We start from the raw sequence: 22,559 nt of genomic DNA, 5'->3' as shown, positions 1-22,559 counted from the left end.
TCCAATAATTTCATCTGCGTATGGGGTCAATCTTGCTAACAGAATATTTGAAAGGATTTTATAGGATGTTGACAGAAGAGAAATGCCTCGATAATTATTACAGTCAGTTTTGTCGCCTTTCTTGTGAATTGGAACAATGATTGATTCTTTCCACTCTTGTGGCAATTCTTCCTTGTTCCAGATAAGGAGAATGAGTTTGTGTATCTTGTTCCACAATTTACCGCCTCCAGCTAAAATTAACTCAGCCGGAATTTCATCCACACCCGGAGATTTGTGTTTCTTCAATTTCTTTATAGCGGCTTCCACTTCTATTCGATTGGGTTCTGGAAGTGGTCAAATTATACTTTTGTAACGTCCAAGGATCCATCTGAAGGAATTAATTTCCCAAGTGGCTGTGGAAAGAAGAATACATGTCTTGTCTTCAAGAATTATTGCGTATTTCCATGAATCCCTGAAATCGTGATATTCGTGCGTACTTACCGGCACCGTTTCCGTGCGCGTCTAAACCGTATTTTTCGGCCACTATTTCCTTAATGGAAATTTATTGTGTTTGTGTTATACAAATGTGTTTCTGATTACCTAAAGGTTAAAATATATGTGTTAAAAATATTCATTGCGTGTGTTAATTTCTAAATCAAGTGACAACACGTTTATAAAAGATATATTGTGCATAATGCTATAAGATAATATAAGATAGTGTTATTGTGCATATTTTATTGTGTTATTTTTATTATTTAACAGGATAATTATTGTCATATACTGCATGCATGTTTCAACATTTCATTTTTGTCGTAGTCACAATGCATTTAATGTAGCGCAGTGCAAAGGTACATTGGTCTCTCTCTGTAACCATCCGGTACTAGTTTTACCTTTTGTGCTCCTCACAAGTTTTCTTTTCGAGGCTACAGGATACATTCGGAAATACAAATACAACTCATGTGAGGCTGTGGATAAAAGAGGTTCTAACCCTACTATTGTAGTGTGATTGACCCGTTAGAGACGGTGGGCAAATGAGGAAGTCTTTTTGAATTAATCCAAAAGCACCCGAACCTTAAGACCGTGAGTGTGTATTGTTCCCTTACAGGAACATAAACTGCGATACCGTCATAAAATGGCTTTCCCTCACAAAGCATTAGGAATACAAACCTATGACTGCCATAAGTGGTTTATCCCAAACGGGAACACACGGTAATCGAACCCAACACACTCATAATACCCTCGATTTAGTCATTTATAATTTGAGTGAAATTAAATTTCTTCCCTTTTGTTTTGGAAAATGAATTAAATTATTAGTGTTAAAGAAAAGGCCAACTTATATTTTTGTGTTGGGTGCAGTATAAAATATTTTCAATCCAACTGTAAGTTTCATGAGTTAAATACAATTTTGCAATTAACATAAAACTGGTATTCTACAAATAACACTATTATTCAACATTGTGATAACTGTATTTATATTTGTAAATTTTATTTTATCTCTCATTTTGATTATTAAAGTAGCCAAAGTAAACAATGGAGTTTTCATTAACCAAAATTTATTGTTGAGCAAATAAAGAGTTATGGTACAGATAACTTTAGATGGAAAGCTAGCAGCAAACGGAAGCCCGACAGAAGACCGAGGCCACGAAACCCTGAGATAAAAGTAATTAATATATTATGGTAAGTCTCAGCAATATTTTGACTTTTAATACGTCCACAAGGCCCAGGCCTAGGGGCGCAACGTTCCAAGGGGCGAACTTTGGACGAAAATTTAATAACCTAGACGAAAAAAATCCAAGTTCATATGAAATTTTTGAGTTTAACGTCCCACGATTACCCGGTTAAGCCAAAGGAGACGGTGATGATGAAAGAATGAAGATGATGGTGGAACGAATTGTGGGAGGAAACGAGAGAACCCCGAGAAAACCTACGCACACGGTGTTTGTCCACAACAAAGTCCACTTGGCGGGGGCTGGGATCGAAACCGGATACCTACGCACGAGATGCCTACGCACTGAGGCACCGCGGTCCCCAAAAACGTCAAAGTTCAATAATAATAATAATAATAATAATAATAATAATAATAATAATAAAAAGGAAGCTCTCCAAGAAATAATTGATTTTGCAAATCTAAGGCTTGAATCATTGGTCGAAGTGAAATTTTAATCTTATACTTGCAGTAGACATTTGCATACAGTGTCCAACCCCCTTCCCTAAGTTCTCTTTCGGATGTGACCCTCGACATCTGCCACTTTACCAATCTCTATCTAGATAAATTTCAACAATTTAAACAGTTATTCTGATCATTATAGAGACATTGAGACATTTCTCTGCAAGTTCTTGTGAAGAAAAAAAAAGTCGAAGAACTTTGGACATTTGCGAACAGCTGATTAGTTAAACAAACTTGTGTATGGAAACATTGACTTTGTAGGTCAATGTCAGGGTTCTGATATTCGTTTGTTTGAAGTGATCGAAACGCCATCTATCTTGTGTAATCTACCCGCAACTATTACGTTTCCATTAGAATGAAACGTAAGGTAGGCAGGGGTAGGAGCGGAGCATAAAATTCTGTTCGTCAAATTGAAAATTAGTGAACTGTATTTTCGGTATGATTTTGGCTTATAGTGCTCCTATATGTAAGGTGGACGGAAGTAAAGTATAAAATTATATGTAAAGTGAACGGGGATATACTGCTCAGCGAGAATTTGTAAGTACTAAATTTTATCCTATTATTTTTCTCTCTTTTGGCCAACTACTGCAAATATTTGGTGAGTAGTATGTCTTTGCTCACTATATTTAATCATTTGTTGTTAAGTATTTGGAAATTAAATTCAATTTAGTAGTAAATTTTGATATGAGTAATTTTCTAAATTATATAATCTGTAAATTGCGTTTAGATAATTGAAAAGTGGAATGATAATGTTGCAAAACTTCCGTACTACCATTGGAGCTCCTTCGTAGCTAAGTGGTTAGCGTGCGCGCCGAGACCCGGGTTCAATTCCCGGCGGGAGCTCATGTGGTTCGGATTCCACGTTAATCAGTATTTCCACGTCTTATACAGCCTCGCTGCTGAACGGCACGTTAAGCTCAAAACCAACTCAACTCAACTCCGTACTACCATTGAAAAATGGGAAAGGGTTAACTTTGGTTTGGATTTGAATATTTGTGTATGCACCTTTATTTCGTTATTGTTGAATTTATTTTCATGTTGAATGACTTATACAATAAATTGTTAATGTTGAGGAAAATCATAACTTTTATCTGGAAAAGATTACTCGTCCAATTGTTCCGCATTAAGGGAAAGAATACTGACCTTTCATAGGTAGTGGTTTACTTCCTGTCAAGATTGCTTAACAACATTCTCGGTAGTTTCAATATTAAAACTATTACGTACAGTCGAAAATTTGAAACGAATTTCTTGTATTATTGAACTAGCTCGTATTGTAAAACTCAAATTAATCATTTTCTGTAAATTTACTTAAAAAAATGAATTTGTAACAATTCAAATCTTTCTTTACAGGATACAAAATGAAAATGCGTTAAAATTTGTACAAAAACCAAGATATTTATAAAATAAGTTTTTTTTTTTACATGATTATTTTGTATTGTTAAAATTTTGTACATCGACGGGAGGGGGAGAGTGCCAAAAGTTTTTGGGCCTAGGGGCGGCAAAACATTAAATCCGGCTCTGGGTCGAACACTAAAAATAAATCAATCATCGGTGTTTGTCCGACCAATATTACATAAATGGTATAAGTTATCTCCGTTTTGGATAAAATATAGACGAAATATAGCTTTAAGAACACATGTGAGCTAGCTGCATCCTCCTAAGTTTTTCCGCTCTCTGAACAACGATTAAGGATTATACGAAAATGAGTTAAGTGGTCGAGGACTGGACATTTGCCCTAGTAATACAAAACATTTATTTATGGCTGTTCTGCTTAGTTATATTTATACATAAACAATTATTTGCTAACTATATGAATTTTATTTCCAAGTAAATAGTCGGTGTATATGAAATTCTATATACTTATCAAGATGTAATAATGTCCCTCAAATACTCGCCCAGAAAATATGTAAATTCTATTTTCTATTTGGAGCAGGCAGGGGTGTCCACAGGCTGGTTTTAGGGCGTTGGTTGCAACCGTTACTTTTTGGGGGGAAGGGGGAGGGCATATTTTCTTTCAAAATGACAGAATCGAATTTTTAATTATACTGTAATTTTCCTTTCAAGAACGGCAACCGTGAAGGCGAATGAATGTATTCTCTGTGGCTTGTAAGGATAAAATTATGACGGAAGGTGGAATAAAATACTGTATAGACTGATCCTGTTTAGAAAGAATGGACAAGGGCTACCAAATGATGTAGCCTGCAATGTATTCGACATGCAAACTAGTGCGAAAACTCATTGGGGAGGGGGAATCTCGTTAAGAATTTAAGCACTCTGTTTTGGGGGGCGAATAGTACATTCGGGGGGAAATTGCGTCCAAGTAGTTGGAGAGATGAACTCTCCTCGGCAGAGAGCAGGGGAGGGCTGCAATTCTTATGTGGTTAACTGCTAGCCCGCGATTCAAGATTCCCCTCCCCTCTAGAAAATTCGTAAATAAAACACTGACTTAGCCTACAAAATCCCTATTAAACAATGGCAAAAGAAATCACAAGAGAAAACTACAGTTAAAGGGACAAAGGAAAATATCCAAACCAGTTTTGGCGGTAATGTATCTTTAAAAATGAAGGTAAATACAAAACAATTTAATTTAATCGGTTATTTTGTGATACTAAATTATGAATATTCCTGACCGGATTTCGAAGCCAAATACACCAGTGTGCTCGACAAAACATCAAGACATTCCATGATTATTTTCTACTTGCTTCTAAGAAATACCTGATGACAAAGAAACTAAAACTTGTATCCCAAGTTAGCCAATGAAAAAAAAAGGTAGCAGACCAAAGATACTCCCTGCTTACTTATGGTCGTTTCACAGCAGGTGTTATCTTTAGATATAGAATAAAAAGCTTTTGTGTAGAGAACAAAAAATCTAGTCTTTTCGAATTACAATATACTTCTTCCTGCTATTGGAAGAACCAGGCGTCTACTTTGATCCAACTTCACTCAACCTCACGCTCACATCACTAGTCTGACCTCACGCTCACATCATTAGTCTGACCTCACGCTTACTCAATCTCATGCTTACATCACCAGTCTGACCTCACGCTCACATAACCAGTCTGACCTCACGCTCACTTCGTGAAGTTGAGATCAAATAAGCGTGAGTTCCGAACTCGTGAACGCCGACCTCATGAGTTTGGACACCTCTGCCGCCAACACCTGGGAGAGATTAAAGTTACGGTGAAAATTCACAAAAAACAGATTTGAAACTCGAATAATTGAAATTGGAATGCGAAGAGCTGTTGAAGTCTCTTCAATTATTTCAGCAAGACATTCAGAAACTGAGTACTGAAACGTCAGCAATCCAATAGTGAGCTATAGCATCACAAACGACGAAAAAGGCTGACAGCCATTTCATTTGGATAGGTGGTCAAAAGGGAGATAGCGCAAATTGTCACAATCTTGTGCATAATTTGCTTTATAGAAAGACTCCTCAATGAAGAGTATGATGTATGGAATCACACATGAGTCGTTAGTGATAGAGGAGTATAATAAAATGAATACATCCTTCAATGTCACGCGATGTAGACTAGTAGTTCACAGTAGCTATCCTTGATTAGCTGCGAGTCCTGATGGGCTTATAAACGACGATGGATTGTTGCAACTGAAGTGTCTAAGTTCAGTTCATGAATATACTCCAACAGAAGCGGCTACAAAATTGAAGAATTTTTACTTACACATAGACTCTCTCACCAAGGAGCTGAAACTGAAAACTAACCATAATTATTACTATCAAATTCAAGGACAGTTACAAGTGACAGGTAAACAGTGGTATGCCTTTGCCGTTTGGACACCAAAGGGACTATCCCTTGAACGTATTCGGAGGGATGATAGGTTTTGGAATAAAGCGTTCCCAAAATTACAAACATTTTATATGTGTTGTAATTTACCGGAGTTAGTGGATCCTCGAGTAAGAAGAAGTCACAAGATACAATTTCGTGATTGGAGGGATGATCTCAACTCTTAGAAGGAAATGAGTCCAAAATATACCATGTAACTTGGGAAGCTCATGCATCCAGCTGTGCATTTCTTTATATTTCTTTATAATTCTTAAAAAGTTATATCTAAAATTTCCACCATGTAACAGTTTACATTTAAAAAAGCTGGTATGCCATATTTCATTGATGATTATTTGAATATCACATGTGGAAACGTAAGAAGTACTGTAAAGTGGTAAGACTTTTTAACAATATTTTCATTTGAGAAACAAGTGAGTTTCCTTTCAAAGTGAAAAACTACAATAAGTAGCTTCCAAACTATGGGAATGCAATAATAAAACTGGAAGTAGTATAACTTTTGTTTCCAACAGAGTGATCGTGTGTTCCCATTTGGCAGAATCCTGTTTCGCAGATAGGGATTCTAACTGTTTTTCGCGCTCAGCGTTGTCATTTTCGAAGAACAGAAAAACGCAATGAGTGTACATTCCCGTTTAGTAGAATGAGAGACGTAGGTTTTTAGAAAATCTGTACTGCACCTAAAGTACTCCAATCTTTTAATTATACGCTGAGAAATGCCGACATGTGTAGTACATGTTGAGAAATTGATCTCTCGTTTGGAAATTGATTCCATAGAAACAAACATGAGGGTAAGATCTTTTACTCATTGATGACAGACAAGCACGGGCGTAACTAACGGCCCGCAGATCCCGCCGTGTGTGTGTGTGTGGGGGGGGGGGGGGGGAAGGGCTCACAAAACTTTTCTATAACATAGTAAACCTGAGCACGTAACTTGGTAATCTTTAATAAAATGAAGACAACTTTTAAAATGTCTTCGCTAGACAGCTGTCAATAATCCACAATTTTCTGCTGCTTCTAAATTCTAACGAATTTCTTGAAAGGACCTTGGCCGCATTCCTCCAGTTTTGTTGCACCCTGTTCTCCATTTCTGCTGTCTCTAAAGTTTTATGAGCATCAACCATCCCTTCAGGTCAGTGGATTTTTCTCCCTGTATCTAATGGTTTTCCAGCTGAAGAGGCCACCGCTAGTCCCCTTCCCACGTCCCTTTGCAACCGAAGGAAGACACACACACACACACACACAAAAGGTCTTGTCAAGAAAAACGTGTGTCGCCAAACAAATATCCTTTTGCGAACAAATAAACGAGAGAGAGAGAGAGAAGGGGGAAAGGCAGAGATTTTGGTGTGTATCGGTGGAGGGATGGAAGGCAGATCTTGACATATGCACGGAAAATGACTTAAAATTCTAGTTTCTTGTTTTGGAAACCGCTCAATTTTGCTACCGTCACCGGGTGTTCACATCATCATCAACTCTGACGTGAAAGAAATTCGTGTGTTTGTGTCGTTCGTGTAGTAACTGTCAAGTGAAGTGCAGAGAAGATGAGCTCAAATAAATCTAAATATTTGAGCGGTTTTCAAAAACGAGAACTCGAAAGGGAAGAATCTGTTAAAAAGTTGCCTAAAATTGATTCTTTCTTTAAAAGTGTCAGAGGAAATTCTTTGCCAGGTCCCAGTGATAGTGCTACGTCTCGTAATAATACTGCATAGGTTGCTAATTTAAGTATGAATGTGGCACAAAACTCACAGGAATACCATGTGACAGTGACAGTGATATCTCAGCACACAGTGATTTTGAATCTGATAATGCGTAAAATATAATTGACACTGATCGTGGCCGATATAGTGATGAGTTAGATCAGATCTGAAAATGAAACTTGTTCATTCAGAACCTCACCAGCTGAAAGGTCCTTTCCGAAGGACCCTATAACAAATAGATCTTTCAATTCTGAATATTACAACATTAAAACAAAGACAGGACAAATCTTACGTAGATTTTGGTTGTTACTCAACAATACTAAACGCAGTATACTGTCATGTTCGCTAGTCTTTCGCCGACAGGAGCAACAAAAGCTTTAATAATGCGTGGTGCAATGGTACAACTAGGGATTGGCAAGAGTTATCAAAAAAAGTAACAGTAAATGAAACATCGATGATCAACCTCACATCATCTTTGTCTTCCGAACAATTCAAGAAAAGCTGGTCGTTACCGTCACATTTTTTTAAAACAACAGTATAGGAGAATTACCGATATATTATCAAGGCTATTGAATGTAATTTTAACATTAGCTCGTTGCAACATACCATTCCGTGGTCACGAAGAAAGAGAATAATCTCGTAATAAAGTAAATTTTTAAAGTATTATTGACTTACTTGCTCTATATGATCCTGATTCTTAAGTCTCGTATTGACAATGAGAAAACAAAAATAAAATATTTAAGTCCAAAACAACAAAATGAACTAATTTCTCTACTTTCAAAGACAGTTTTGGGATCAATCATACAAAAAATCAAAAATGCTCCATTTTTTCTATTATATGGATACGACTTAGGAGATAAGTAGGGTTGATCAGTTAAGTGTTGTGCTTAGATATGTACAATTCGATGCGGAAGCTCAATAAACATTTACGAATCTCTTATTGGGTTTTATGAAATGGAAGACCAAACAGGAAAGTCTTTTGAAAATAAGGTTTTGAATATAGTTGAAAAAAAAAAAAAAAGTTGGATCTAAATAATTGTCGTGGTCAGGGGATGACGGCGCAGCTAACATGAGCTGCCAATATCAGGAACTACAAGTGCGTATCAAGGAAAGAATACCCGCTGCTTACGTACATTGTGCCCCCCCCCCCCCCCACAACCTAAATTTAGTTTTAAATGATTCTGTTAATAACATATCAGATATCAGACTTTTATACATTAGTGCAGGAAATATATGTGTTCTTCAGTGAAAGTTTACCACGCTGGCAAAAACTGAATGCTCTTAATAATGAAACAGTCAAACGAACACTCAAAAACTGTCCTACTAGATGGCATTCGCAGTTTGACAGTTTGTTCGCCTTGAAAACTGGTTTTGCGCAAGTGATGATGTGTCTCGAAAATAATATTTTGTTTTCGAAAGCATCTGAAAAGAAAGAGGCCATGCAAATGAAGAAATAACTGAATAGTTTGCGCAAGATGTTACAGTCAATTAATATTGTTTCGAAATATTTGCAAGATAAATCCACTGACATTCTGAAAGCCACTTCAATGTTAAAACAGGTGCAGAATGGTATGTCTGAGTTGAGACAGATTTTCACAAATATAGTTTTAAAGGAAGCGGGAGAAATTGCGAATAATTGGAAAATAGACCCAGCTTTTAAGCAAATACGACAACGTCACGCTAAAAGGTTTTTCGATGAGTTGACGATTAATGAACGAATTCAAAACCCAGAAGAATGATTCTGAATGTTTGTGTTTAACGTTTGCCTTAATGTGATTATCCATCAGCTTTCAGTACGCTATGCAAAATGAATGATATATCAGCGAAATTTTCGTTACTGCAGCCAAGAGAACTAATCAGCTTAGAAGAGAGGGAAATTACGAAAAACTTTGCGAATATTATCCACAAGATTTATCTCTTATCCTTTCTGGACAGATTGTAAGTTTTAGATTGTAAGTAATGATGGAACAAATTCGTGACCTTTCAACTGTAGAAGAACTGGCCGAGTTTCTGATAGTGCAAAACTCCGTCATTGCTAGTAGTGTCCCGGATTTATGTACCGTGCTGCAACTGTATCTCAATTTACCAGTCACAACAGTATCCGCCAAGCGGTCGTTGAGCAAATTAAAACTTACAAAAACCTACCTGCGCAGTACCATGTCACAGATGAGGTTAAGTTCACTGGCTTTACTCTCCATTGCAAGTGAAGAAGCCAGCAATATTAATATGGAAAGTGTGGTGAACGAGTTTCTGACAACAAAACAATGACGCTTTGGAAAATTATGATGGATATAACTTCTGGTGAGTTGTCAGTTAACTGCAATATTTCTTTAGTGTGTAAGAATGCAATGTAGGAAACTAGAAACATGATTCTCATCTTGGATCAGAATTTGAGTAAGGGAGCCCTTTATAATTTCATGTATCCAATTATTATTTTTAGAAAATAATAATAATAATAATAATAATAATAATAATAATAATAATAGAAAGATTGATATAAGGGGCCCATTTTTAAATACTGCGGGGGGGGGGGGGACACATGAGATCTTAGTTACGCCATTGCAGACAAGGACAAGCTCTATTACGAGCCGAACCTCTTTCTTAGATTTATATTCGATTTATTTTCCTTTCACCAAATATTTCTAATAGTGAGGTGCTACCAAAACTCTTCATGTAGTTCTGCGAAAGAGGAAATTGAGGTGAATTACTCATCGACATTTAGCTGCTAGGACACTTTTGCACAATGGGAACTGGTAAACTTGGCAACGCTGAACACTGATAACACATTCTGCCAAACAGAAGTAACCAGAGTGAAAAGATCAAAGATAGAACCTGTTCCTCCGACGCTGTATACATATCAAATTGCAATTACCTGCTATCTTGCACTTCCGGTTTCAGGAAAAGAATATGCGTGAAAGTAGAATAAACTATTGGGACGTGGAATCGGTTCCCAAACAGTGCTTTTAGCAATTTTACCGTTTCTGTTCTATGGCGATGAAATGTGGAAGCATAAATGACAATTTCTACAACTTGTGATTAAATCGAGTTTAACGCAGGAGATGGAACCTATTCTTGCGACAATGAGTACATTTCATAAAACTGCTCCTCGCCATCTCTTTCCGTTTTTGCTCTATGGCGACCAATATTGAAGCCGGAATTTTATTATTATTATTATTATTATTATTATTATTATTATTATTATTATTATTATTAACATTTCCAATTTGAGCAGAGGTATAATGGAAATGATGATACCTACTGCTAGGATACAGAATCAAAGACAAAAACAAATTGCTTGTCGTTGTCTCGTAACAAGTTTTGCTCTTTGGTCAATAATAAAAACAGAAGAAATTGGTAATATTTTACTATTTCCAGTTTTAGTAGGACGATGCGTATGAAATTTTATTTTCTCTTGAGACGAAGAATCGATTCCACAAAACCGCTTCCTGCTATGTCACCATTTCTGTTCTATGGCGAACAAATTTGAAATCGGAAATTGTTAATTTCTACCTATTCCAGTTTCAATAGGGGATGAACATAGAAGATGAAACTATTTTTGAGACACCGACTCAATTCCAAGAAACCGCTTATCGATATTTCTTACGGTTCTTGCTCTGATAACTCTTGACAGATAGACGGATAGTCATTCTATAACACGTCCCATACTTACGCGTAGCATAATTCGGAATTCTACACCGTACTTTCGTTTCGGAGTTGGGTGTGGCTTTCAAGGCATTAGAGGAAGGAGACATGAATAATTCAAACAAGATCCCCGTAACGCTATTATTTGAAAGGTAAGCAGATTTTTAAAATAATAATAATAAACCACTATTTACCTGTTGAATGAAGAAATGATAGAAGGGATTTTCAGATTGTCATAGACGTGTGAAAAATGAGTAAATGTACTGAACTTCCTTGGAACAAACACACACAGACCTGCATCTCATAAAAACGACCCACCAGCTGTGAAATCCCTCGACAAAGAAGGACATTTGAAGGGTAAGGGGAAAAAAGAAGGAATGTCACAAAATTACATTTTTGAGAGAACGGCATTTTAATATTTGAAATCACGTACAAAGAATAGGGTTATTAAATCTTTCGTCCCTTTTTACATGGATATTTCTACATCTACGCGTGCATGGCATATACAATGAAATAGTACCAAGAGTCATTAACAGATAGGACAAAGCACCCGGTAAAGCACATGCATGGACATTCCTTGTTTTTTTCCCCTTACCCTTCATTTGTCGAGGCTACAAGGAACAGCCATCAAATCATTCTTGAAATGGGCGGAGAGAACAGACTCACTTTGCCTGTTCCATTCACATAGCTCGTGCGAATTCTGTGGACTTTTCCCACTGTTTGTAAGCTATGAACAGAATATCTCAATAACAATTTGTTGAAGTAAGGCAATTTGTTGAAAACATGTCAAACAACTGTATATACTAGTACCAAATATCCACCTGCACACACTAGCGTTAAATCATATTTTACTTGAGGGTAGGAGCGGGGGAAGATTCTGATATAACCCATATAGATTTTCATACTGTTTTATGTTATTGAATGTGTCTATGTCCCATAAATAATGTAATCGAAATTCCATGAGAATCATGCACTCAGTAGCGTAGCTAGGATGTTTGTAAATGTGTGTGAGGAGGAAGGGGGGATTAGTACCGTATATACACAAAAATTACAAACCTAAAAATATATAAACAATTACTAACATCAAAGTACCAGAGTACATTGTCGGAACTCTTCGAGGGGAGGCCCCACTAAGACCCCCCCTTCCTTAAGCCACTGGATGCACCAGATAGTGTAGTGAATGAGCATGAGTGATAAGGCAGCATTTGGTAAATTTATGATGGAGATATCGCGATTTTCGTTTTCAACAATGAAGTGTCTACAAAAATGAACTTCACAATTTCGTATCAATACTGCACTAGATATTGTAGTAGAATAAGCGCGTATATACGATAACTTTTGATAAATCGTCAACGAAATTATTATAGTTTATTTTTCAATGATGGAAACTCCTAACAATGATAATAATTAAGTAATCGCAATTTCGTTGACGACATACTGCAGGCTATGAACCATGCAGTAGATGTTATAGCAATCTATAGACGTGTGTGGTGTGGCAGCATTTGATATCGTAGCCCGCCTTTTCAACAATGGAAGGCTCACAACAATGAGAATAATGAGGAAATCAAAATTTCGTATGGGTAATGCACTAGATATTGTACTAGTACATATGTCTGCGTGATTTGACATCCATTGGTGAATTACTGACTGAGATATCGTGGCCAGTGTTCTCAACAATGGAAATAATGAGAAAATAAAAATTTTGCATAGGTAATGCGCTAGATATTGTACTAGTACATACATCTGAGTGATTTGACATCCATTGGTTAATTACTGACTGAGATATCGTGTCCCGTGTTTTCAACATGAATGGTTGTAACAATGGAAATAATGACTTAATCAAAATTTTGCATGGGTAATGCACTAAATGATGTTGAGGTATGGTAATATTCTAAGTTTGGTTTTATTATTGCTGTAAATAAAGTAGTTATTGTGGCCCAATCTTTTTTTTTTTTTTTTAATTTATTTTCTAATATATTTCTATTGAGCGAGGGTTGCACCATCTCATGGCTCAGTTTCAAACTACTTACAGGTAGGGAAGAACCTTAAGTAAAGTTGGATGGGAAGAAATAAAGTATAGGACACGAAAACCAAAACACAAAAGTGTTGGTCGCGATAGGCTCCTCATCCATTTATTTTTCTCTATTTCCGTTTTCCCTTCTCAGACAAGCAGTAGTTCGCGTTTCCACATATACATAATCCAAGAAGTTCATAGGAACAACGTATTCTTCACTGCACCCCCCCCCATATATATATATATATATATATATATATATATATATATATATATATATATATATATATATATATATATATATATCACAGTTTTTTTGTTTATATTTTGTATAGTAAATTGAGATACAAATTTCAGTTTGTATCGCAATTTGTAAATTTTGAACTATAATGAGTAAGTATAGATTCATAAATGCAACCTAATAAATACGAAAGTACGAAAAGCATATAATTGTGAATTACTTTCCTATTTATTGGGTTTCTTTTATAAGTCTTCTATTATTATTATTATTATTATTATTATTATTATTATTATTATTATATAGTTATGCAGTAATAAAAATAAGGAATTTGGTCAATTTCAAACAGTTGGTCGATTCATAAGCTTAATAAACATGGAAAGTAAAACGGACATTTCTGTGTTTTACTAATTATATATCCAAGCCCTACTCATGCTACACCATATATCGGCTAGGTCCAATATAGTTTGAATTTATTTTCTCTGGTGCCAATGCGCCTTTTCTTCAAGGGACATTTTTTTCTTATTATTACACACTCAGAAACAAGGATAGGATGACCCAAAACCTGAAAAGGTCTGGAGGATGACCCACTAGCAACAAACCGACAAAGGGAAGGAAAGACAGAGTGGAAAACTGTTTTGCAACCCAAAGTGAAGGCATTTTTTTCTTGCAGCAACCGCCCCTTAAAATAAAAGTTTCTTTAAGTATTAGTAATATTTTTTCAGCTTGCTCCATATTTTAGCTTCCATGGTAGTAATGAAAGATGCAAAGATGCATCGCAATTTGCAATACATTTTTCAATTTGTATCGCATTTCCTTGTTCTTGCATCGCAAACTGGGATGCGATACCGCTTAAAAAAATATATATGTTCTGTAAACGGTAAATTGAACATTGAAGCCCATTTAAGTTGTTGTCTCTTAGAAAGGCGAAAAAAAAAAAAAAAAAAAAAAAAAAAAAAAAAAAAAAAAAAACCGCATGTGTAGAAGAATTTGTCTTGCGCCAGAAATTGTTAAACTTCATACACTGATTGCACGTGGACTGGTTCTTTAAATAGTGTATAATGATAAAATTTGAGGTCATACTTGTATAAGCCACGTTTGATTACACAGTAGGAATTCTACGAGGTTTACGAAGGGTTGATTATTTATTTATTTATTTATTTTTTTTTTTTCACGATAAGCAATTTGCGCTACAATGTAAAATTAATTTAGGTTAGTATTTTAAAAGTTAATTGTTCTTCGTTTGTCATATACGTATCTAGTACTCTATCTTCATATTTTAGGTATTTTTGATTGAATTTGCGTTTGAAAGCAAAGCGGGCATTGTACACTATCTAGTGTTTGAAAGTACATACGATTTATCCTGGATCATCACCCTGCTACAGTGACTGTTTTCTACATATAATTTCTCGTCCCATATTCTTAAACGGTTTTCTTTTGAATATCTAAATAAATAAATCAGTTCAATGTAGCTAATAAAAACAAACCTTCTCACATTAGACGAGGAAATGCAACCCTAAACTACCTTCTGCACAGTTTATTTTGTTTATTTATTTATTTTTTTGCCAGACTAAAACTAACATCATTTCATGAATATTGAGTTTGCTTCAACAGTGCAACCGAGTCCTAGAAATCTGTACTTTTTACTATGAACTTAGTAGCAAAGTTCCTACGTTTCTTTTAGTCAGTTTTACTCATAGCTGCTACCAGGAACTCTCCAATGGCAATCAGTTCCATTCAAAACTCTAGCGAGAGCATGAGCACGGAAATATCTTTTCTACATCTTTCCTTGGGTGTTCTGTGATTGCGAACGCTGTAATAAGTAGATATTTCTTAAGAGTAATGATTCTCTGCCGATCCCTGTTTGTGAGCTTGCACTGAATACAAATGTTCTCTATCATTCAAAGTTTTGAATAATCATGGTGTCTACTAAAATTCCAAAATGAAATTTCGTGATTTTTTTTTTTTTTTTTAACGAAACCATAAAATTTGGTAACATTCTCAACAGCGAATTAGGCCGAATTTTCATGCACGTGATAGAAGCGTGCTTCCTTGTGTTTTGGTAGCTTCTAAAGCCGATCATAGACATTTTTGGTGGTGAATTTTGACGTTTTATAGAACAAAATTTTCCAGTCTGTACTTATATTTGTACAGATAAAAAAAGCCGTAACCCAAGAGCTAAATTTCGTGACTTTTACTCGATTTTCATTATCGTTTTCTGATTTCGTGACTTTCGTGACCGACAGACATCCTGATAATAGTGAAAATTATTTTGTGATGTTTCAAAATTTCTTTTCCTTTTTTAAAGAATTTGGTGATTTTTGAATACGTTTTCTGTACCCTTATTCCCTTACCTTTTCTATTCCCTATAATGCAACTATGTGATAACTAACAGAAATCAAAGCTTCTTATGCAAAGAATGACTTAAACATCAACTATTTGCAACAATTAAACACATTACTGCAACTATCTCAGTTCAACTGCTATTGAATGCACCTGAATACTTTTGTTCTGGCATAAATAAATCTAAAAACAGAATTTTTAATCTAAACTATATATCAAAGCATGGGAATGCACAATTTCTAAGCATCAGTTATTTTACGAAAAAGACAAATATCACACACTTTAATATCATACACGTTTGTCTGACTACTTTTATTTGTTTCTGCAATGTAAATTTTAATTTACACATGACTAGTTTTACTTTATGGTTTCTATTTGTGAAAACTTAAGTCTTTTCAACAACTCTGAGTCCCAAGTCTGGAGGTGAGGTGCACCGAATATTTAAATAAATAAATAACAAAAACACTGGAAATGAGACGGAAAATACCAGTGAGGTTTCACAGCAATTATATCTACCGTGGTTTGCATTTAAATGAATTAGCTCATACGTAAAGTGTAATTAATTGAACAGAAAATCAGAGTTTAATGACAAAAGATTTCTATCACTAAAATACTTGACATTTAAATAGCATTTAAGTCACTTTTCTTTCAGAGAACATCAAAACGATTATCATGGAGGATAAAGAACAGCTAAAATGTACAGTACGCTTGTCTTTGTGTCACAAACAACTTTCTGATGTCACCATAAATACCTCCAGAACATCATATCAGAGGAGGAATTTATTTTTGATTTATTTGAACATTTAATTTTGACGAATAATATATGTATTTTTAAACTAAAATTATTCATGGAATGTTGAATAACTTTTGTATTTCTTAAGATCAGTACATAATAACTATTAAATTAATCCTCTTTTATTTTTTATCTACGCTTACAATTAACTTTTTCCACGCAATATAAATCAACGTCGAAGCAGCATTTTTATCAGCTTTGAAACAAAGAATTTTGATCTTAATTTTGATTATCATGACAGATGAACAAGGCAATACACAAGTCAAGAAATATCACTACAGCAAAAGTGTACCTTCTTTATACATGTTCGTTCATCAATAACTTGATAAATAATTTGAGTAGAGTCTTCCTTGGTGTAGATAAAATAAAATTCTCAATAACTTACATAGAAAGGATCTCTACAAAATTGGTAAATTTGTCCTACCCATTCAGTATTATAATATATTACCTGAGAAATTTTGTCATCAATTGAAACAGTTTTTGACTCAGTTTGAACTTCAAAAGGTGTCTCTCATGAGGGCCAACTGAATAAGTGGCATAACCATTACAGAGGACAAATCAGCCAAAACAGCCTGAAACGAAAAGTAATTTGATATTGAGGAAAGATTTAGTTCATGCTGATGCTGACAGAACATAAATGGAATTGCTACCAATATGTAAGAACTAAGAACTCATTTAATTCCGCTGCATTAAAAAAATCAGAAACATTTCGAATATATATTCTTCCAACCTAAATACAATAGTGGAAGCACTTCTATCGCTGATTACTCTTTGTTAATAATGAATAACACGAAAGTTGTAATGCATATACTTACAGAATATGTTTATATGGAGTTTTTCTTGTAGATTACTCACAAATAAAGCTCTATCTAAGATTTTGCGCATTGCTGAGACCAAGATTATCTTTTATTTTAAAGTAAAAAGTTAAATGAATAGTCCCATGCCAAAAATAATCAAACACCCACGATTGCAAATAGCGCATTTATTTATGATATCATTCATAAGAACGTTCTTTTTCACTTTCTGTACTTGGCAATGTTAAGAAGGAAACAGCATTTTAAACACTGTAGAGGAAAAAATAATACAAGTAATATAAATGGTAAATAGTCATAATAAATAATTAAATACTAACGCTAGTAACGGTAATGAAAATTGCAATGTAAAGGATGTGAAAATTGGGTTAATTTAAGGTCTCCAATATAAAACAGCAAGAAAATTAACATTTCTCTAACTATACTAAAGACAAAAAATAAAAATACGATTCTTTTGTTGCGCTATGCTTTCTGACTAAAGCAATTTTTGATTATAATTCCAGTTCCGTTCTTATTGTCTTTGAGAGTCCAATAGCTATTTATTCTAAACTAATTTCAATGTTACACAAAATAATTAAATAAAATAAAAATTTTAAAAAATCAAATGTCAAACAAAAACTGCAGTTGCATTTCATTTTATTGTCTACTTAAATAATATGTAGGAATGTAAATTTGTATGTAATGTTTACTTAGTATATCTGGCGTTGCTCAATTAAAAAAAAAAAAAAAAAAAAAGCAATTTTGTAGTTTTAACAAATTGATTATTTAATACTCTGCTGCTAATCGACGTTAACAGATTAGTTACATAACTTCATTCATTGAAATAGTTTATTCCTTTCCATAAATGCTGATGCCCATTTCTAAGAATTCCTTTATAGATCTTAATTATACAGTAATCCTATGACAAAATTTCTTTTAAATTAATCACTGCAGTTATCTTTTAATCCAAGTTTAATCATTACGTAAGTTATTCCAATTCCAATTTTAATTTTATTCATTCTATTCTAACCTCACTTTTCGTAATTCTATTAAATATTAGCCTTTTAATTTATATTAACATTCTGTGCTCATCGATGAGCTTAATGCAATATAGGTTTTAATGAAAAATATAAAAAAGAAATATGTGATATATATACACTCTAAATCACATATTTATTATTTATAATTATTTTCATTAAAATATCAATTCATTAAATAGCAGCCCAAACGTGTTACGCGTGTTTTCAATAACTATTACTACCACTATGACAAATAGGCCTCATCAAATAATGAAATTGATCAGGTAATATATATATTCATATCGCTGTAAATCAGACTTAAACAGATTCATTTTAAAAGGAAAACAGAAACGGTTAGTAGTATATCACAGCATTCGCTCAAACAACACACACTACTTTCTATCGAAATTGAAATGATTCACTATTATGCATAATTTCACGGCACAACTGTATTTTAGAAAATGAGTAAATAAAGCTTTACTTTTGTAACCAATCCGTTTTTTTTTTTTTTCTGAGGTCGAAAACAATTACTGAAATGTGCAAAAACATATCATAGTATCTCCAAGTGACAGCCATTTCTCAGTCATACTTCCATATTCGTATTCACCTTAACACTGGTGCAAATAAGGAACATGCAAAAATAATGAGAACTGGTGTACTTCTGACTAGCAGAAAAATATGGTCAATAATTAACTTTTGGCTGACCACAATCCAAATTATTGTCAAATATAAAACTTATTTCTCCTCGTCAGTAGGACCGCTCATAGAGTTCATGGGTTTAAAGGCAAACTTAATGCGGCATCATTGTCAACTCCGTTTCTATGATAAACACCACTAGTAATTCAAAAGTCGCTAAACTTCTATATTATCGATGGACTAAATTTTATTCTTGCCATCAAGCGGTGTTTAAAGAGTCGCTAAATCCATATTTTAATCTAATTTTATTTAATTTAATCTCTGGAAAAGTTACGATTATTTCGTCTCTGACAGAAATTTGAACTTTGAAAAACTGCAACTGAATTAAGAAAACCTAAAATAAGATATTTTTTGCGAGTTTCCGATATTTGTTGAGATTGGTCCCCCTTATGAGCGGCTATATTACCTGGAATCAGTTGGTAGTTGAATCAATAACCTTTGTGATTTACTTTCGGAGATACTTTCCGCATCCAAATTCCAGTAATTTACAAATAGAGTGACTCTAATCAATGTCTCTGATTTCTTAATTAAATTTATTCATATAATTTGCAAACGATTAGAAAATCACTGATTTTTCATCAAAAAATCCTTTGCCGGTAATAAATACCTTTGTAATTCACAGATTAGTAGATATGCACAGAACGGTTCTCTTCCGTAACTTTCTCTAGTTATTTTACTTTTTTTTTTTTTTTTTTTTTTAATCTGGTTCCCAACTAACTTTACCATTGACTTCTTGCTATAAACACCTTGGTTACCTGTACAATGAAGGCTACATAATCCTCACTATGAAAACATCTAAACAAATGTCATTTGGTTATATTGGAAAGCATTGAACTCAGCCAAAAATAGTTTATTAAATTAAAGAAAATCACGCAAATCGTAATGAAATTCGTTTCTTTTAATCTCTAAATTGAAATTTTAAAAATTAATTCTGATGAAATAACCTGAATTTCTGGATGAAAAATATTTTAAATTATCATATTTGAACAGAGAATTATTATATACGATCATTAATATATTACTGCGCATATACACCAACTATTTTAGATTGAAAAAATGCTAACTGTTAATAACTATAAACGGCACTGTAGAAAAAAAAAAAAAAACATATTACTGTAACCAAAACTTGATAACTACAAGACACTCCTATATTACCTTTTATTATTATTATACTAATAACTTTGATCTATCTTTCATTATTACATTTCAATAGTGCTGGGTTATCATTTAAAACCTGAACACTAATCGACTCAAGTCCTCTAGATTTTATATTATTTCCTTTCTCACTTCCTAACATCCACTTCTATGTTTAAACATCAACTAATGAAAACTTCTATCATTATTATTATTATTATTATTAATGTTTAACGTCCTACCTTTATGCTCCGAGGCTGATGGAAATGACAGAACCTCGAGAAAGCCCGACACGGTGCTTGCCCACCAAAAAGCTCATTGTCACTAGCTGGTATTGAACCAGGATTGTTTTGTGCATTCACCCACATACCACGTTCGAGTTGTTGCACAACCAACACTACTTACAAAAATAACGTGTTTATATATATATATATATATATATATATATATATATATATATATTTGGTCTAGGAATTAATTCGTGCGGGTGGACAAGAGATGGCGCAACGAACGGAGCGTCCCACAGTTCCGTGTATCCACACATGTGTTGCAAACCCCTGTCATCGCGTATCGTTCGTAGTATAGGGCAGTGGATTAAAGCGTCAACAACACCAGTTTGTAGTTAAGTGAACATGGCGCAATTTGTGCCTGATAAAGTGTTTTTGCGGGGTGTCCTGCTGCATTACTTTAACATGCAGAAAAGTGCGACTGAAAGTCATCGTATTTTGGTGGAAGTGTATGGTGACCATGCTCTAGCTGAGCGAACGTGTCAGAAGTGGTTTGCACGGTTTATAAGTGGTGATTTCGGCTTGGCAGACCAAGAGCGAGCTGGACAGCCAAACAAAAATTCAAGACGAAGAATTGACAGCATTGCTCGAGCAGGATTCGTGTCAAACGCAGGAACAACTTGCAGCAGCATTAGGCGTTGATCAAACAACAGTCTCCAAACGCTTGAAAGCCATGGGAATGATTCAAAAGATGTCACATTGGGTTCCACATGAATTGAAAGACAGAGACGTTGAAAGACGAAAAACCATTTGCGAATTGCTGCTTCAACGACAGCGCAGAAAGGGGTTTCTGCATCGAATTATTACGGGTGATGAGAAGTGGATCCATTACGAGAACCCTAAACGAAAAAAGGCCTGGGTGAAACCAGGTGAAGCAGGTCCATCACAACCAAAACGAGATATTCACTGTGCAAAGGTTATGCTGTGCATATGGTGGGATATGAAAGGTGTGGTGTACTATGAGCTGCTGCAACCGGGTGAAACTATGAATGGAGAACGTTATCGACGACAATTAATGCGTTTGAAGCAAGCTCTGGCCAGAACACGACCAGAATGGGAGAACAGACATGATAAACTTATTGTTCAACATGATAACGCTCGCCCACATTGCGCAAAACCGGTCAAAACCTATTTAGAAAATGTCGGATGGGAAGTTTTACCCCACCCGCCGTATTCACCAGACGTTGCTCCTTCGGACTACTACTTGTTCGATTGCATGAACAACGATTTGATTGGACAGCGGTTTACTTCTTCAGAAGATATCGAAACATGGGTCTCTGACTGGATCGCTTCCAAGGATGAGGACTTCTTTCGCCACGGAATCCGTACATTGCCTGACAGATGGGCGAAAGTGGTGGCTAGCGATGGACAATATTTTTCTTAAGGTATTTATGTATTGTGTGTTTGTACTACAGCTTCAATGTGTGCGTACCAACCGCACGAATTAATTCCTAGACCAAATATATATACTTCCTTTTATAAATGAAGTACGAACTTTAAGACAATGCTAAACGTATTTACCTCAATATTTTGAAGCGTATTTACTTCCAGAAGATTTTCTCTTCGAAAACTTAAAATCGAGACAGCCAACAAAGACAAGATCTCCAGAGAATCATAAGCAAGCACTAAATCCCATAGGAAGAGAAGCTGTTCTGGTGGCAAGTGACCACTGAAACCTCTCATCAACCATTTGAATACTACACGCACTCTGAAAGATAACAAAAATTACGATAGCATGGATGAAAATAATATAAATGCAAAGTTCAGGATGTATTCATCCTTCAAACTAGAAGCAAAGTTCTTCTTGGTTATACCACCAAAGTCCCTCACATACGCAAGTGATCTCTATTCAATAGAAAAGTATAATCATTCTGTGTAAACTACAATCAATGTCCAGATACAGATGCTCTAAGCTTACAAATTTCCGGCTTCAATACTGAAATCTGGCATATACTGTTTGTTACC

The 22,559-nt window shown here is 34.8% G+C and overlaps 1 protein-coding gene across 4 annotated transcripts in view; it reads right to left on the bottom strand.

Moving 5' to 3' along the window:
* The window catches only part of LOC145680868 (TBC1 domain family member 19), a 193,091-nt gene that overhangs the window by 63,024 nt on the left and 107,508 nt on the right, over positions 1 to 22,559 (bottom strand). For all 4 annotated transcript variants that reach the window (XM_081752006.1, XM_081752007.1, XM_081752004.1 and 1 more), the window contains exons 13-14: positions 22,116 to 22,302; positions 17,116 to 17,239 (exon numbers count right to left, since the gene is read on the bottom strand). In XM_081752006.1, coding sequence (XP_081608132.1) covers positions 17,165 to 17,239; positions 22,116 to 22,302 — 262 coding nt within the window. In that variant the 3' untranslated portion in view covers positions 17,116 to 17,164. The remainder of the gene's footprint in view (positions 1 to 17,115; positions 17,240 to 22,115; positions 22,303 to 22,559) is intronic.

The sequence above is a fragment of the Thermobia domestica genome, chromosome 3 (genome assembly GCF_964235325.1).
Source record: "Thermobia domestica chromosome 3, izTheDome1.hap1.1, whole genome shotgun sequence".
Classification (NCBI taxonomy): Eukaryota; Metazoa; Arthropoda; class Insecta; order Zygentoma; family Lepismatidae; genus Thermobia; species Thermobia domestica.
This window is presented reverse-complemented; position numbering and strand designations above follow the sequence as displayed.